We start from the raw sequence: 14,551 nt of genomic DNA, 5'->3' as shown, positions 1-14,551 counted from the left end.
TACCCACAGCTTGCACAGAGGGAACTAACAATGGACCTTTTCACTGGGTGGTGGTGCAGTTGTACTTCCAGAATCTTCATCCACTTTACTTCATAGTACAATAAGATGAAAACAAAACACAAACCGCCTGATTTCCAAGAGCTTATTTAAAACCAAAACCACGTGAGACTTAATAATTCAATTTATTACAGTTAGTATAGTACACATTAGATATGGATGACATATCTGCAGTAAGTCATTTAAGTCTAGCAAATATCCAGATGATAACATCTGTTTAAGAGCAACATTGATAATTATATACGAGGAGGTCATGTTAGCGTTCCACAACAAATTAAAGAGATGAAGTCTGTGAAATTATCTATGCTACTCTATATAACTCTATATAACAGATGGGAAAAGCTTGGGCAATAGTGCGGATACTGACTTGTGTTCCTGACTCATAGGTGGTGCTCAGATACATTTAACCCACTGTCTGACAGTGTGAATGAACGTGTGTTGTAAGTGAACCCCTTTTGGGCATGAGGTTAATTATTTTCTGTATGAGTACATTAAATCATTCTGTTTTCCAAGTAAAAATGAAGCCTTCAATTTGATCGAATAAAATACAAGAGGTGCACCATCATGCCCGGCTAATTTTTTGTTTATTTTTCTATAGGCAGGGTTTCACCATGTTGCCCACGCTGGTCTGGGATTCCTGAGTTCAAGCCATCCACCTACCTTGGCCTCCCAAAGTGCTGGGATTACAGGTGCAAGCCACTGCAACTGTCCTAAATACAAATTTTGGTTAATTTCTGCACTTGATGTTCTGGTACAGACATTTGCTTGGAAATACAATATAGTTAGCTGAAGCCTTTTCATGGGGAAATAAGATCAGTAAGTACTCCAGGATTTTAAACTAGAATGCAAAAGAAGAAAATATTTTTTTTTTTTTTTTTTTTTTTTGAGACGGAGTCTTGCTCTGTCACCCGGGCTGGAGTGCAGTGGCCAGATCTCAGCTCACTGCAAGCTCCGCCTCCCGGGTTCCCGCCATTCTCCTGCCTCAGCCTCCCGAGTAGCTGGGACTACAGGCGCCCGCCACCTCGCCCGGCTAGTTTTTTGTATTTTTAGTAGAGACGGGGTTTCACCGTGTTAGCCAGGATGGTCTCGATCTCCTGACCTTGTGATCCGCCCATCTCGGCCTCCCAAAGTGCTGGGATTACAGGCTTGAGCCACCGCGCCCGGCCAGAAAATATTTTTTAAAAATGTAGGGTAATATAAATCCTTTACATTTAACTGCTTTTTTTTTTACAAGCAATAATAGTTATCATTAACCAATTAGTTTATGTCAAGTTCACCTGTGTTAATACACATAAACTTCTATGAAGTTCTATAATGCCAAATAAAAAAGCAACATTTAGGTTTAATATGTATTTTATATAGGCATAACTCAACATTACAGGATTGCATTTACAAATTTTCTTGACTCTAAGCATGAAGTTACGTTAAAAGACTAAGGCAATTTAATTGTTTTTGAGTTTTTTATATTAAGGAAACCTAAATTTGTATGAGTGAATTAATTGAATTAATTACATTTTCTTATCGGCTTATCAGTTTACCCCATCTTTGTTAAAATAACATGCACTGCCCTACAAAATGAATGCCGTATTCACAATCATGTTTCTGCCACATTCTTTAAGATCTGGGGAAACAAATGCAATCTAAAATCAGAGACTCCGTGTTCAATGCCAAAGCTACACACCTCTATTTTTTCCCCAGTGAGCCTTTTGGAAAAGTCTTTTAATTACATATCAAAGTGCGCTTCAAGGAAATGTCATCTTTTCGTTTATAGCTGGTGAACAGCATGCAATTTGATAGCACCGTCACTAACAATCAGAGACTGCTCTGGATCTAAGTACTAAAAATGACCCACACTGCAATCGCAAAATATTTGGAAGTGGGAATTTATTGAACCAAGTTAGGCCGGGACTGTAAAGCAACACTTGATTCTTTAGCTCCAAGACGACAACGTTTAAACATTAGTATCACTGTTGTTTCTTTTTCCCCCAACTCTTCTCCCACGCTGCCTTCTTCTCCCCCACTACCTTCTCCCACCTTCTTTCCCGCTTCCCTTCTCCCTCCCTCCGCCCTCCCCTCTTCTCCCAGCACTGTCTTCTCTCTCAGCCCGTCTTTCTGCCTTTTTCTTTCCCTCTCCCCACCTCGTTCCCTGCCTCATCCTCTTCTCTCCCACCGATCTTTTTCCCCTCTCCGTCTCTTTCCCCAACGTCATCTTCGCCACTTTCTCCTCCCTTCTTCCTCCCCACCCTTTTCTTCCCCTCTCCCTCTCCCCTTTCCAACCGTCTTCTTCCCCACCTTCTGCCCTTTCCCTCCTCTCTCCTTCCCGACCCTTCTCCTTTCCCACCTCTCCCTTCCCCAACGTCTTCTTCTCTTTTTCTCCCCTCTCCTTCTCCTCAACGTCTTCTCCCTTCTTCCCTTCTCCCCTCCTTCTTCCCCACCGCGGTCTTCCCGCATCCTCTGCTGCCCTCTCCCCACCGTCTTCTTCCCGCACCTTCTCCCCCGCACAGTTTTTTTCCCTTCCCCACCGTTTTCTTCCCCTCAGTCTCTCCGCCTCCTCGCAGCACCGGTTCCTGTGGCGGCACCTTTTCCTCCCATCTCCCTCTCCCCACGGCCTCCCCCACGCTCCCCTCCACCCGCACGCTTCCCCTCTCCACCTTCCCGCCTATTCCCGCAGCAGCGTCTTCCCGCCGCTCCCTCTTCTCCCCGCCCCTCCACCGTCTTCTCCCGGCCTATTACCGCAACCGTTTTCTTCCTCACCCCGCACCATTTTCTTCCCGTCTTCCCACCTCCTCGCAGCAGCGTCTGTCTGCCCCAGTCTCTTCCCACCCTCTTCTCCTCTCCCCATCGTCTTCTTTCCCAGCCTATTATTCGCCACCGTTTTTTCCCCTCCCCACCATTTTCTTCCCGTTTCCATCTCCCCACCTTCTCGCAGCAGCGACTTCCTGCCGCTCTTTTCTCTCCCCGCTTCCTCTCCCCACCGTCTTCTCCCCCGATCGTCTTCTCGCCCACTCCCTTCTTCGCGCTCTCTCACTGCCTTTCACCTAGAAGCCCTCCACGCGTGCGCGCGCCTGTGTCCCTGCACCCGGTGTGTGTCTGCGCTCAGGCAGCCCCTGAGCTGGGCCCCTGAGCTCCGCCCCAGCAGCCAGCTGGAGACCCCGGAGAGTCGCTGCCTGTGCCACCGCGGCTGCTGCCGCCGCTACCTCAGAACTGAACAGTGTTGGCTGCAGGTGGAAGACAGTGGGGCCAGAAGACTTCGGGGAGAAGGGGAGGAGGGTATGGAGAAGGTGGGAAAGAACCTTGGAAAGTCGGAGAGGGAGAAAGGAGGGTGAGAAAACAGTGAGGACACGGCAGGGCTCGGTGGCTCATACCTGTAATCCCAGCACTTTGGGAGGCTGAGGCGGACGGATCACAAGGTCAGGAGTTCGAGACCTGCCTGGCCAACATGCTGAAACAGTCTCTACTAAAAATACAAAAATTAGCCGGGTGTGATGGCGACCATCTGTAATCCCAGCTACTCCAGAGGCTGAGGCAGGAGAATCGCTTGAACCCGGGAGGCGGAGGTTGCAGTGAGCTGAGACTGGACCATCGTACTCCAGCCTGGAGTTTTATCTCAAAAGAAAAAAGAAAAAAATACTGTGGGGAGAGGGCGAGGGGAAGAAGATAGTGGGAAAGAAGACCACCGAGAGAAGGAGATGTGGGGAGAGCTCTATTGTTTCACTCAACATTCCTCAGTTAAAGTTAAAATGTTCTCATAAGTTCTGTATTTTCAACTTTTGCTCTTCGAGTCGGTATATTCTTTTCTTCCTCCATCTCGTTATTCAACACCAAGTTAGAACTCCAACGACCTTTCTCTTTTTTTTTTTTTTTTGAGACGGAGTCTCGCTCTGTCGCCCAGGCTGGAGTGCAGTGGCCGGATCTCAGCTCACTGCAAGCTCCACCTCCCGGGTTCCCGCCATTCTCCTGCCTCAGCCTCCCGAGTAGCTGGGACTACAAGCGCCCGCCACCTCGCCCGGCTAGTTTTTTGTATTTTTTAGTAGAGACGGGGTTTCACGGTGTTAGCCAGGATGGTCTCGAGCTCCTGACCTCGTGATCCACCCGTCTCGGCCTCCCAAAGTGCTGGGATTACAGGCTTGAGCCACCGCGCCGGCCTCTCTTTTTATTTTCCTATGTTTTTCTTCTCAGAACATTCCTAACGCTGGTAACACTTCACAATGTTGCAAACTCTGAATCCTATTTCCTGTCATCTGCATGCTTTCCCATTGAGGTATCAGGAGATTTTCACCCTATTATTTTGTTTACACTAGGAACATTTCAGCTTGACTAGACCTGTTTTCTACTTAATTTTTTTCAACTTCAAACTTGACAAACCCCAATGTGCTCCTTTACCAATTGTTTCTGTCTCAGGGATTAGTTTCTTGTTGCACTGTGATACACATGAAGCCATATACCTTTTTCAGCTCATTATCCCCAGAATGTTTTTGTGCATTATCAACAGAATAGCCACCCAATAAATATTTCTAAATTTTTGTTGTTCTTCCTTGCCACAAAACAGCAATCACTTTTTTTTTTAGCATGATGTACATGCCCTTCTCTCATCTTGCCTTAAACTATTTATCAAATCTTATTTCTTCCCACTCCCCCATTTGTTTCCCATGCTGTGGCCGTTCAGAACTAGAGAGCTCTGTCAACTGTCCATGCTATTTTATAATAATCAACACTAATGAAAAGGGGATTTATAGCAGAGGCAGAACTCATTATTTTCTTTTTTTTTTTTTTTTTTTTTTTTGAGGCGGAGTCTCGCTCTGTCGCCGGGACTGGAGTGCAGTGGCCAGATCTCAGCTCACTGCAAGCTCCGCCTCCCGGGTTTATGCCATTCTCCTGCCTCAGCCTCCGAGTAGCTGGGACTACAGGCGCCCGCCATCTCGCCCGGCTAGTTTTTTTTGTATTTTTTAGTAGAGACGGGGTTTCACCGTGTTAGCCAGGATGGTCTCGATCTCCTGACCTCGTGATCCGCCCGTCTCGGCCTCCCAAAGTGCTGGGATTACAGGCTTGAGCCACCGCGCCCGGCCAGAACTCATTATTTTCTAAAAAATACATGCATATCTCCCATGTTGGATAGTGTCCCGCAGAAAGTCATGTCCACCTGGAACCCAAGAATGTTTAGCTATTCGGAAACAGTGTCTCTGCAGATACACTTGGTGAAGATGAGGTCACAATACATTAGGGTGGCCCGTAAAGCCAATGGCTGTGTCCTTACAGGAAGGTCGTGGGAACATACAGAGACCTACAGGGAAGATGGCCATGAGACAAGGGAGGCAGTCTGGAGTTATGCTGCCTACAGTCACGGAATGCCAAGGAGAGCTGGAAACCACCAGAAGCTAAGAAGGAGATTTTACCTGAAAGCCTCCCAAAGAAATCAATCATACTCACACCTCCCTTTTGAATTTCTGGCCTCGTGAACTGTGAAAAAATAAATTTGTATCGTCTTAAGCGCCGCGGTTTGTGGTCATTTGTTCTGTTCCTAGCCTTAGGAAACTAACACAGCATGCTAAGGGAAAAGAAGAAAATTCTGCATAAAATGTCATTTTCCTTTAAACAACTACTATTGACAGTAAATGAGTATTCTTCCAAGATTCATATGCAGAACATACATGCAGCCCAGAACATTTTTGGAGACCCATGGCATAAGTGATACGATCAATAAAATCCAAATATTAACCTGCCAAAAGTTATTTTTTCTTTTACAGTCATTTAGAGGTAATAAGCAAAAGTCATGAGCCCTATAAAAATTAATCTATTCATTTGTTGTCACTTGATACTTACGACCCATTGACATATTTAGGTTTTTAATTCTTTGTACAGATTACGGTTTGTCTTGCACTTTAATTTTATTGCACAACAAATTTTTTATTTATCATATATCTAAGTTGTTTCTTTTTTCTTTTTTTTTGAGACGGAGTCTTGCTCTTTCGCCCGGGCTGGAGTGCAGTGGCCGGATCTCAGCTCACTGCAAGCTCCGCCTCCCGGGTTTATGCCATTCTCCTGCCTCAGCCTCCGGAGTAGCTGGGACTACAGGCGCCCGCCACCTCGCCCGGCTAGTTTTTTGTATTTTTAGTACAGACGGGGTTTCACCATGTTAGCCAGGATGGTCTCGATCTCCTGACCTCGTGATCCGCCCGTCTCGGCCTCCCAAAGTGCTGGGATTACAGGCTTGAGCCACCGCGCCGGCCAATAAATTTTTTAAACCAAGAAACTCTTTTCACATACCAGGCCCAGTGATTGGAATTGAGTATTCAGTATTGCACAGAGCAAACAAATTTCTTATCATTAAGCTTATATTCTATGTCATAAATATTTTTCCAGTGAAATTACTGGAATGTTTTTAAGCAATATTGAATTGTGTTCTTATAATCGCCTATCTCCATTTATTGTTGAGAATGAAGAAAATTTTGGAGCATACAATTCAATGCAATAATTTTTTTTTTTTTTTTTGAGACAGAATTTCACTCTTGCTGCCCAGGCTGGAGTGCAGTGTCACCATCTCAGCTCACTGCAACCTCCACCTCCCGGGTTCAAGCAATTCTCCTACCTCAACCTCCTGGGTAGCTGAGATTATAGGCTTGTGCCACCACACTCGGCTAATTTTTTGTTTAGTAGAGATGGGGTTTCACCAGGTTGTCCAGGCTAGTCTTGAACTCCTGACTTCAGATGATCCACCCGCCTCAGCCTCCCAAAGTGCTGGCATTACAGGCATGAGCCACTGCGCCTGGCCCAATGCAATGATTTCATAGTTATTATGGTGGTTTTAAAATGACCTGAGTGAAACATAGTGCTTATAGCAATTCCTTATCTGTCATACATTTCTTTTTTTTTTTTTTTATTATACTTTAAGTTCTAGGGTACATGTGCATAACGTTTATATCATGTATAACTCCCCAATGCAATCCCTCCCTCCTCCCCCCTCCCCATGATAGGCCCCAGTGTGTGATGTTCCCCTTCCCGAGTCCAAGTGATCTCATTGTTCAGTTCCCACCTATGAGTGAGAACATGCGGTGTTTGGTTTTCTCTTCTTGTGATAGTTTGCTAAGAATGATGGTTTCCAGCTGCATCCACGTCCCTACAAAGGACGCAAACTCATCCTTTTTTATGGCTGTATAGTATTCCATGGTGTATATGTGCCACATTTTCTTAATCCAGTCTGTCACAGATGGACATTTGGGTTGATTCCAAGTCTTTGCTATTGTGAATAGTGCCGCAATAAACATACGTGTGCATGTGTCTTTGTAGTAGAGTAATTTATAATCCTTTGGGTATATACCCAGTAGTGGGATGGCTGGGTCATATGGTACATCTAGTTCTAGATCCTTGAGGAATCGCCATACTGTTTTCCATAATGGTTGAACTAGTTTACAATCCCACCAACAGTGTAAAAGTGTTCCTATTTCTCCACATCCTCTCTAACATCTGTTGTTTCCTGACTTCTTAATGATTGCCATTCTAACTGGTGTGAGATGGTATCTCATTGTGGTTTTGATTTGCATTTCTCTGATGGCGAGTGATGATGAGCATTTTTTGTCATACATTTCATCTAGTAATCTGCTCTAACTACATTAACATTATTTCTTTTTATTAAATGTCTTGGGATTTAAAAAGATATTTTGTAGTTATACTCAAGCTTGGAACCATAGTGACCAACTGGTACGGACTGGATTGTATCCTGGATTGTATCCCCCTCCAATTAAGTTACGGTGCTGCTTCAGAAGGAAAAGAGGTGAACTATTTTTTAAAAGCATATATCTACTGGCTTTGAAAATGCCTATATCATCATGAATAGAATGTTGGTAAAATTATGAAAGGTGAAGGCCATTCTGGTGAGGTCTCATATGGAAATAAGATGCAGCTTATTAGAAACAGGAGGAAAAGGCCAGGCACGGTGGCTCTCGCCTGTAATCCCAGCACTTTGGGAGGCCAAGGCCGGTGGATCACATGGTTAAGAGATTGAGACCATCCTGGCTAACATGGTGAAACCCAGTCTCTACTAAAAATACAAAAAATTAGCCGGGCATGGTGGCAGGCGCCTGTAGTCCCAGCTACTCGGGAGGCTGAGGCAGGAGAATGGCGTAAACCCGGAAGGCGCAGCTTGCAGTGAGCTGAGATCGCACCACTGCAATCCAGCCTGGGCAACAGGGCGACAGAGTGAGACTCCGTCTCAACAACAACAACAACAACAACAACAACAACAACAACAACAAAAAAAGAGACTCCGTCTCAAAAAAAAAAAAAAAAAAGAAAAGAAAGAAAAAGAAACAGGAGGAAAAGTGATCCTTGTTATATTGTTATAAAGTGGCAAAGAACTTGGATGTATCATGTTCCAATATTTTGTGACAGGTAGAACTTGCAAGTGATGAAATTGTGTATTTTGCTGAGAAGATTTCTAAGCAAAGTGATGAATGAGTGGTGTGGTTTCTCTTTACCACTTATAGTAAAGTGCAACAGAAAAGAGATAAATTAAAATAATACTTAAATAAAAAGGAATCACAGGCCACCTGCAGTGGTTCACTCCTGTAATGTCAGCACTTTGGAAGGCCGAGGAGAGCAGATCACTTGAGGTCAGGAGTTCGAGACCAGCTTAGTGAAACCCTACCTCTACTATTTTTGTAAACATACCAAAAATAGCTAGGTGTGGTGGCATGCACCTGTAGTCCCATCTTCTTGGGAGGCTGAGGCATGAGAATCACTCGAACCTGTGAGGTGGAGGCTGCAGTGAGCTGAGATCACTCCACTACACTTCAGCCTGGGTGATGGAGCAAGAGTCTGTCCAAGAAAAAAAAAAAGGAAATCACAGCTTGAATATCTGAAAAATCCTCAGCCTAACTATATTGCAAAACATAAGAAACATGTTCAGCCGGGCGCAGTGACTCATGCCTATAATCCTTGCATTTTGGGAGCCCCAGGTGAGTGGCTCACCAGAGGTCGGGAGTTCAAGACCAGCCTGACCAACGTGGAGAAACCCCGTCTCTACTGAAAATACAAAATTAACCAGGCATGGTGGTGCATGCCTGTAATCCCAGCTACTCGGGAGGCTGACTCAGGAGAATCGCTTGAACCCAGGAGGCGGAGGTTGCGGTGAGCTAAGATTGCACCATTGCACTCCAGCCTGGGCAACAAGAGCAAAACTCCATCTCAGAAAAAAAAAAAAAAAAAAAAAAAGGCCGGCCCCAGTGTCTCACGCCTGTAATCCCAGCACTTTGGGAGGCCGAGGTGGGTGGATCACGAAGTCAGGAGATCAAGACCATCCTGGCTATCACGGTGAAATGCCATCTCTACTAAAAATACAAAAAATTAGCTGGGCATGGTGGCAGGCGCCTGTAGTCCCAGCTACTCGGGAGGCTGAGGCAGGAGAATGGCATGAACCGGGGAGGCAGAGCTTGCTGTGAGCCGAGATTGCACCACTGCACTCCAGCCTGGGCAACACAGTGAGACTCCATCTAAAAAAAACAAAGAAAGAAAGAAAAGGAAGAAAGAAAGAAAAGGAAAGGAAAGAAACATGTTCTGAACAGAAAACAAAAGGTGAGGCAGAACAGCCATATGATGGAGATCATGGATGTGACTCATAGATTAATCAGCCATCTCAGGAAAAGCCAAGAATGGAGATGGATTATATCCACAGAGATAGAGCTAGTTTGAACTAAAGAGGAATTAAAAAGTGGGATGACTTAAAGGAAGACTGTCAAACTTCTTGGATTCTACAGGACAGGACAGTAAAACTGTTAGGCTGCAAACATTTTTTTGAATGCTGTATCATTCAAGAAAAGAGAATGATCATGAAGATGACTCAGTGGTCATCAGAGCTGCACCCTCCCCAGAGACCCAGGGAGGACATCAGGACTCTCCCTTCCCAACTTGAAAAGGAAGGGCCACAGCTTTGGTTTCCTAGGCCAGGCTGCTGCTGCATAGCATCTTGGTTTTCTCTAGTAAGATTATGATTTTTCAAAGTGGATATTTTATTTATCCTGCTTGAGATGTATTGGTCTTATCAAATCTTTGGGTTGATATTTTATTGATTCTGGAAAATCAGACATTTTTGAACTATTTTTCTTCAAATGTGATGTTTCTGTCACTTTCTCAACTCCCCAGTGACAACAGTTAAATGCATGTTAGGCTATCTCAATGTATTCCCAAAGTTTCTACCTTCTCTTCTGTGTTTTCATTTGTAGACTGTTTTCTGTATATTATGACTTTTCCTCAGGTCCATTAATTTTTTCCTTCATTTAAATAAAATCTGAAATCACTTCCATTCAATAATTGAAAATGGAACAATTTCAGTTTTAAAGTTTTCAGTTGTAAAAATTATACTCTATTCATTTTCAAGTTTTTACGTTATTCAATTTTTTAAGTAACCAGTTTCATGATCAAATTTTACTATGTTGGCTTTTCTTTTTCTAAAAGAATTATTTTACTTTAAGTTATGGGATGCCTGTGCAGAATATGCAGGTTTGTTACATAGGTATACATGTGCCATGGTGGTTTGCTGCACCTATCAACCCGTCATCTAGGTTTTAAGCTCTGCTTGCATTAGGTGTTTGTCCTAATGCTCTCCCTTCCCTTCCCCGCCAAGCCCCATCCCCGACCCCAGCAGGCCCTGGTGTGTGATGTTCCCCTCCCTGTGTCCATGTGGCTTTTATTTCTTAGAACAAAATCATATTTGCTTAATCATCTAAGCTTAAAGATCTAAAATGTGAACACTTTTTGAGAATATTTCTGTTGTCAATTATTTCTCTTGATTTTTCCTTGTAGTATCTTGTCTTGTGTGCCTTTTTATCTTTATGTGCTAGAAATTGTTATTTCTAGCACATAAAATTGTTAATTTATGTGCTAGAAATATAATTGATAATTATATTCCTGGGTCTTTGAATCATACAAATGACAATGACTTAGGTCCCTGAAAATGTGATTATCAGTTTGCTTTTTGAGCTATTGGAAGAATAATAAATTACATAAACACATTATATGTGAAAGAGAAAATATCAGTTCTCATAAAATATAGGACTTTTACTGAATATTTTAATAAACTCATCCTTAAATTTTGATACTTTTATGCTAGTGCTATTGTTTAGAGTTGACATATAAAAATAATATTCAAAACTCTTAAGAATTTAAAACATTTAATTCAGTGTCAACAATCATATAACTTTTTGGTTTGAAAAGTAATCTTTATAGAAATATAGAGTTTGAATAACATCTGAATAAAAATATATTTGTACTAAGGTATTTTGCATTAAATATTGAAGAATACTTTGATAATACATTTTTTATGTACTCTGCACATTGGAGTTAAGAAAGATGAACTTCTTTTGGTTATAGGTTGAGTCACTTTGACCTTGTCCCCATCATAATAGACTTCCTTAATTTTGAAGATGTTCTACATACATACATCACATAGGTCAGGATTTACCAATATAGTGATCGTGCTAATTTAAGTTCCAAGTAAAAGAAAATCCAGCTTAAACTTGCCAACAAAGAGAGGGTATGATTTACTAACAAAAGTCAAAGTATAGGTTTCAGGACTAGTGTATTTCAGTGTATTAATAAAATCATAATACCTGGTTTGTTTCTATTAAGTCACACTTGTTTTCTTGTTTTCATATCATTTCCCTTGCAAAGTTATCAAAGTGCTCCCCAAAAGGCACTAGGTATTTACTTTCTAGTCTACCTACAATGAAAAGGAAAAAATGTCAGTTTCTGAAGCTCTCTCAAAACATCAACAGATGGTAGCCAGGCACAGTGGCTCACGCTTGTAATCCCAGCACTTTGGGAAGCCAGGGTGGGCAGATCACCTGAGGTTAAGAGTTCGAGACTAGCCTGGCTAATATGGCAAAAGCCCATCTCTACTAAAAACAAAAAAAAAAAAAATAACCGGACGTGGTGGCATGCGCCTGTAATCCCAGCACTTTGGGAGGCCGAGGCTGGTGAATCATAAGGTCACAAGATCGAGACCATCCTGGCTAAGGAAACCCCGTCTCTACTAAAAAAATATAAATTAGCCAGGCGTGGTGGCGGGCTCCTTTAGTCCCAGCTACTCGGGGAGGCCGAGGCAGGAGAATGGCGTGAACCTGGGAGGTGGGGCTTGCAGTGAACCTATTGAACTCCAGCCTGGGCGACAGAGGGAGACTCCCTCTCAAAACAAAAACAAAAACAAAAAACAGGAGCACATTTGGGTTTGTCAAGCCTGAAGTTGAAAAAAGTTAAGTAGAAAACAGGTCTAGCCAAGCTGAAATGTTCCTAGTGTAAACAAAATAATAGGATGAAAATCTCCTGATATCTCAATGGGAAAGCATGAAGAGATGACAGGAAATAGGATTCAGAGCTTTGCAACATTAAGTGTTAGCATTAGGAATGTTCTTAGAAGAAAAACATTGGAAAATAAAAAGAAGGTCGTTGGAGTTATAACTTGGTGTTAAATTAAGGAGATGGAGGAAGAAAAAGAATATATCAACTAGAAGAGCAAAAGTTGAAAATACATAACTTATGAGAACATTTTAACTTTAACTGAGGAATGTTCAGTGAAACAACAGAGCTCTCCCCGCATCTTCTCCCTGTCTTGGTGGTCTTCTTTCCCACTATCTTCTTCCCCTCGCCCTCTCCCCGCTGTAGGTTTTTTCTTTTCCTGAGATGTAGTCTCCCCCGTCATCCAGGCTGGAGTGCAATGGTGCGGTCTCAGCTCACTGCAACCTCCGCCTCCTGGGTTCAAGCGATTCTCCTGCCTCAACCTCTGGAGTAGCTAGGACTACAGGTGCATGCCATCATGCCCGGCTAATTTTTGTATTTTCAGTATAGACTGTGTTTCAGTATGTTGGCCAGGCAGGTCTCGAACTCTTGACTTTGTGATCTGCCCGCCTCAGCCTCCCAAAGTGCTGGGATTACAGGCGTGAGCCACAGCGCCCGGCCTTGTCCTCACCGTCTTCTTTCCCATCCTTTCTCCCTCTCCTCACCGTTTTCTTCCACTGTCTTCTCTACCACCCTGTCTTCTCCCTGCATTTTCTCCCCAGTCTTCTTCCCCTCCTTCTTCCCGCTCGCAGTTTCCAAGGTCTTTCACACCCTCTCCGTCCCCTCCTCCCCCTCTCCCCGCAGTCTTCTGGGCCCCACTGACTTCCAGCCGCAGCCAACACTGTTCAGTTCTGAGGTAGCGGCGGGGGCGGCGGCGGGGGCGGCGGCCGCGGTGGCACAGCAGCGACTCTCCGGGGTCTCCAGCTGGCTGCTGGGGCGAAGCTCAGGAGCCCAGCTCAGGGGCTGCCTGGGCGCAGAGACACGCCGGGCGCAGGGACACAGGCGCGCGCACGCGTGGAGGGATTCTAAGTGAAAGGCAGTGGGAGAGCGCGGCAAGGGAGTGGGCGAGAAGATGATAGGGGCAGAAGGCGGTGGGGAGAGGAAGCTGGGAGAAGAGGGTGCGGGGAGAGAAAAGCGCGGCAGGAAGTCGCTGCTGCGAGAAAGTGGGGAGATGGAAACCGGAAGAAAATGATGGGGAGGGGAAAAAAAACGGTGCAGAGTAAGAGGCTGGGAAAGAAGACGATGGCGAGAGGGAGAGAAGAGGGTGGGAAGAAGATTGTGACAGACGTTGCTGCGAGACGGTGGGAGGACACGGGAAGGAAACGGTGTGGGGGAATAAAACAGGTGGGTAGAAAACAGTTGTGGGGAAGGCGCCTGGAGAAGCCGGTGAAGGGAGAAGATGGCGTGGGGAGAAGATAGTGGGGAGAGGAAGAGAGAAGATGGGGGTGAGGGGAGAGAAAAGCGCGGCAGGAAGTCGCTGCTGCGAGAAGAAGGTGGGGAGATGGAGGCCACAAGAAGATGGTGGAGAATAATAGGCTGGGAAAGAAGACGATGGAGAGAGGAGAAGAGGGTGGGAAGAGACTGGGGCAGACAGACGCTGCTGCGAGGAGGTGGGAAGACGGGAAGAAAACGGTGCGGGGTGAGGAAGAAAACGGTTGCGGTAATAGGCCGGGAGAAGACGGTGGAGGGGCGGGGAGAAGAGGGAGCGGCGGGAAGACGCTGCTGCGGGAATAGGCGGGAAGGTGGAGAGGGGAAGCGAGCGGGTGGAGGGGAGCGTGGGGGAGGCCGTGGGGAGAGGGAGATGGGAGGAAAAGGTGCCGCCACAGGAACCTGCTGCGAGGAGGCGGAGAGACTGAGGGGAAGAAAACGGTGGGGAAGGGAAAAAAAACTGTGCGGGGGAGAAGAAGGTGTGGGAAGAAGACGGTGGGGAGAGGGCAGCAGAGGATGCGGGAAGACCGCGGTGGGGAAGAAGGAGGGGAGAAGGGAAGAAGGGAGAAGACGTTGAGGAGAAGGAGAGGGGAGAAAAAGAGAAGAAGACGTTGGGGAAGGGAGAGGTGGGAAAGGAGAAGGGTCGGGAAGGAGAGGGGAGGGAAAGGGCAGAAGGTGGGGAAGAAGACGGTTGGAAAGGGGAGAGGGAGAGGGGAAGAAAAGGGTGGGGAGGAAGAAGGGA

General features: G+C 45.2%; 1 protein-coding gene and 1 pseudogene across 1 annotated transcript in view; one reads left to right on the top strand and one right to left on the bottom strand.

Moving 5' to 3' along the window:
- Window positions 1-5,549, top strand: part of LOC117068013 — a 26,549-nt gene extending 21,000 nt beyond the window's left edge. The window contains exons 6-7 of the mRNA XM_033185278.1: window positions 2,143-3,338; window positions 5,314-5,549. Coding sequence (XP_033041169.1) covers window positions 2,143-3,338; window positions 5,314-5,436 — 1,319 coding nt within the window. The 3' untranslated portion in view covers window positions 5,437-5,549. The remainder of the gene's footprint in view (window positions 1-2,142; window positions 3,339-5,313) is intronic.
- Window positions 2,074-14,405, bottom strand: LOC117068012 (annotated as a pseudogene).
- Window positions 14,406-14,551: the final 146 nt, after the last annotated feature.

The sequence above is a fragment of the Trachypithecus francoisi genome, unplaced genomic scaffold (genome assembly GCF_009764315.1).
Source record: "Trachypithecus francoisi isolate TF-2019V2 unplaced genomic scaffold, Tfra_2.0 Lachesis_group20, whole genome shotgun sequence".
Lineage (NCBI taxonomy): Eukaryota > Metazoa > Chordata > Mammalia > Primates > Cercopithecidae > Trachypithecus > Trachypithecus francoisi.
This window is presented reverse-complemented; position numbering and strand designations above follow the sequence as displayed.